A 2,469-nucleotide genomic window follows, 5' to 3' on the forward strand; every position below is an offset into this window, starting at 1 on the left:
ATGCCCCGAGGGCTGAGGAGGAAAGGTAGGTGACTCAGCCACTCAACTCTTCCCAGCTGGGGCCTCATCTCATCAGGAAAGCTCGGGACAAGCTGAGCTTTTCAAATAGAAAATCCAAGTTTCCATCAGTGGAAGGCGGGGCTGGCTGGCTGTTATGGATGGATAATGGATGGTTGAAAGGGGATAAACAGGTGAAAAGAGGATTATCCAAGTAGCTTATCCAGGTAGGAGATGGATGGATGATTAGAGAGGGCCCCAGGTGGGTGTGATGAGGCATAGAAAGAAGAGGGAAGGCGGGATGGAGGGAGGTGTGGCTGGGTAGTGTATGGATGGATAAAGGAATCTCAGTTTTATTTTTGGTCAAATATTGATAATAATTGATAATAATCCCTGTCCTGCCTATGTCACAGGGTTATTGTCAGTCAAATAGCTCACGAGTGGATACAGATGTGCTTCCAAGATGTTATTATTATTGTTGTTGTTGATATTAATAACAACACTTGGACTCATTCCGGGTTGGGATGTCGCCCAACAGTACCGCACCAAGACCACCCCCGTTGTGAAGTCCCCCAAGGTGGCACCGGAGGAGGCCCCTCCTCGGCGGATCCTCATCTATGGGGTCCAGGAGGAGAATGGCTCTCGTGTGCAGAACTTCGCCCTGGACCTGACCCCACCGCCCGAGGTCGTTTACAAGTCGGAGCCTGGCACCAGCGACGGCATGAACGTGCTGGGCATCGTCATCTTCTCTGCCACCATGGGTATGTGCTGCCCACCCGCCCCGGCGTGCCCTGGAGCCTGCCCTCCCTGCATTTATCCCTCCCTGCATCCCTGCGTCCAGTAACCTGAATAGCCTGGAGTCTCCCCATCTTCCAGGTGGTTCCTTCCTTTCCTTTCCAAGGGAGTGGCTCATGTCCCCATTCCACTGGGGCGGGGCAGGAGGTATCCCCAGCCGGAGCTGATGTTCCTCACTCAGAATTCCCCATCCCTGGGTGCTGTTTGCCTCCAGGGGTGTCAGCCCTCCCTATGAGAAGAGCATGCCTCTAGCCCCGTCATTCCTCCCCTCCGCCCTCAACCACGGGGCCTTCTCTCTGCAGACCTGGCTGTGCCATTTCTTGGGGCCCCCTGACCACACCCTTCCCTTTGCTACTCTTCTCTGGGTCCCCAAGGCCCACCACAGGCTACTTACCAGGAAGCTGGTAACGCTTAACTTGCACAGGCCCCTTTTGGGGCCTGTACCTTTTTTTCTTTCTTTAACTTTGTATTCTTTTTCTTGAAGAGGTCCGCAAACTGTGTAACCTTCAGATCCCACAAAACCTCTGGACGCGCCCCTGCCTGCGCACCCAAGGCCACCCCTGCCAGCGCACGCATACAGCCTTCTCCCTTCTTTGGAGCCTAGGAAGCCCTGACCCCTCCACAGCAATCTAGCTTGTCAGTCCCACCTCGTCCTTCTAGGCCAGCCCAGGGGTCATCACGAGTCTCACTATAAAATCACATCAGCCCCCCATCACCCCAGCCCCAGACCTGGGAGGGCCTCTCTGGCTTCTGACTCATCTGCAGGGCTTCCTTCTCAGTGGAAGGCCTCCCCATCCTCCTGGATTCTCAGGCAAGGAACCTGGGGGTCACTTGCTACCCCGCCTTCTGCCTCAGCCCACACCCAAATCCAGTCAGGCCTGCCTCTGAAATCTCTCTCCAGTCTGTGCATTTACCTTCGGCCCACTGCCCCAGCCAAGGCCGTCGTCATCTCTCACCTGGTTTCTGCAAATGCCGCCTCAAGAGTTCCGTGTCCCGGTGTGTCCTCCTCACGGGGTCACTGAGTCTCCACGTAAATCCTCCACTGGCTCCACTGTACTCCAAGAGGGGTCCAAACACCGCGCGCGGCCCGCAGAGCCTACAAGCTCCGGCCAGGCTGCCCCGTCTCGTCCTGCTCACTTCCCCCCACCGCGCTGCCCGCCAGTTCCTGGAAGGCGCCTCCCGGGCCCTTCCCATCTCCCTCAGCCTGGCTGTTCCTGCCCCTCCCTCTCCCCTGCACCTTTCTCATCCTTGAGGAGCCTCTGCATAAGCATCCCGTCCTGGGGAAAGTCTACCTGGCCCCCCCAGTCAGGTGCCCTGTGTTACTCACATGTTTAACCCAGTGCAGATACGTAATTGTTTGTGTGACTGTTTAACGGCTGCATGGCAGCTGTGTACGCTCCATGCAGGCGGAGACAGGGCCTGTTCTCCATTTAGCCCCATAGCCTCCGCGGGACTGGCTGGAACAGGTGCTCAGTAAAATCTTCCAGAGAGCGCTTCCCCGATAGCGCAGTGGTTGAGAGTCCGCCTGCCGATGCAGGGGACACGGGTTCGTGCACCGGTCCGGGAGGATCCCACATGCCGCGGAGCGGCTGGGCCCGTGAGCCATGGCCACTGAGCCTGCGCGTCCGGAGCCTGTGCTCCGCAACAGGAAAGGCCACAACAGTGAGAGGCCCGCGT

At 57.6% G+C, this 2,469-nt stretch overlaps 1 protein-coding gene across 1 annotated transcript in view; it reads left to right on the forward strand.

The window, feature by feature from the left end:
- The window catches only part of SLC1A7 (solute carrier family 1 member 7), a 46,965-nt gene that overhangs the window by 36,528 nt on the left and 7,968 nt on the right, over nt 1–2,469 (forward strand). Inside the window, exon 5 of the mRNA XM_007471175.1 lies at nt 536–758. Coding sequence (XP_007471237.1) covers nt 536–758 — 223 coding nt within the window. The remainder of the gene's footprint in view (nt 1–535; nt 759–2,469) is intronic.

Source organism: Lipotes vexillifer, unplaced genomic scaffold (assembly GCF_000442215.2).
Source record: "Lipotes vexillifer unplaced genomic scaffold, Lipotes_vexillifer_v1.1 scaffold1003, whole genome shotgun sequence".
NCBI classification, from domain to species: Eukaryota; Metazoa; Chordata; class Mammalia; order Artiodactyla; family Lipotidae; genus Lipotes; species Lipotes vexillifer.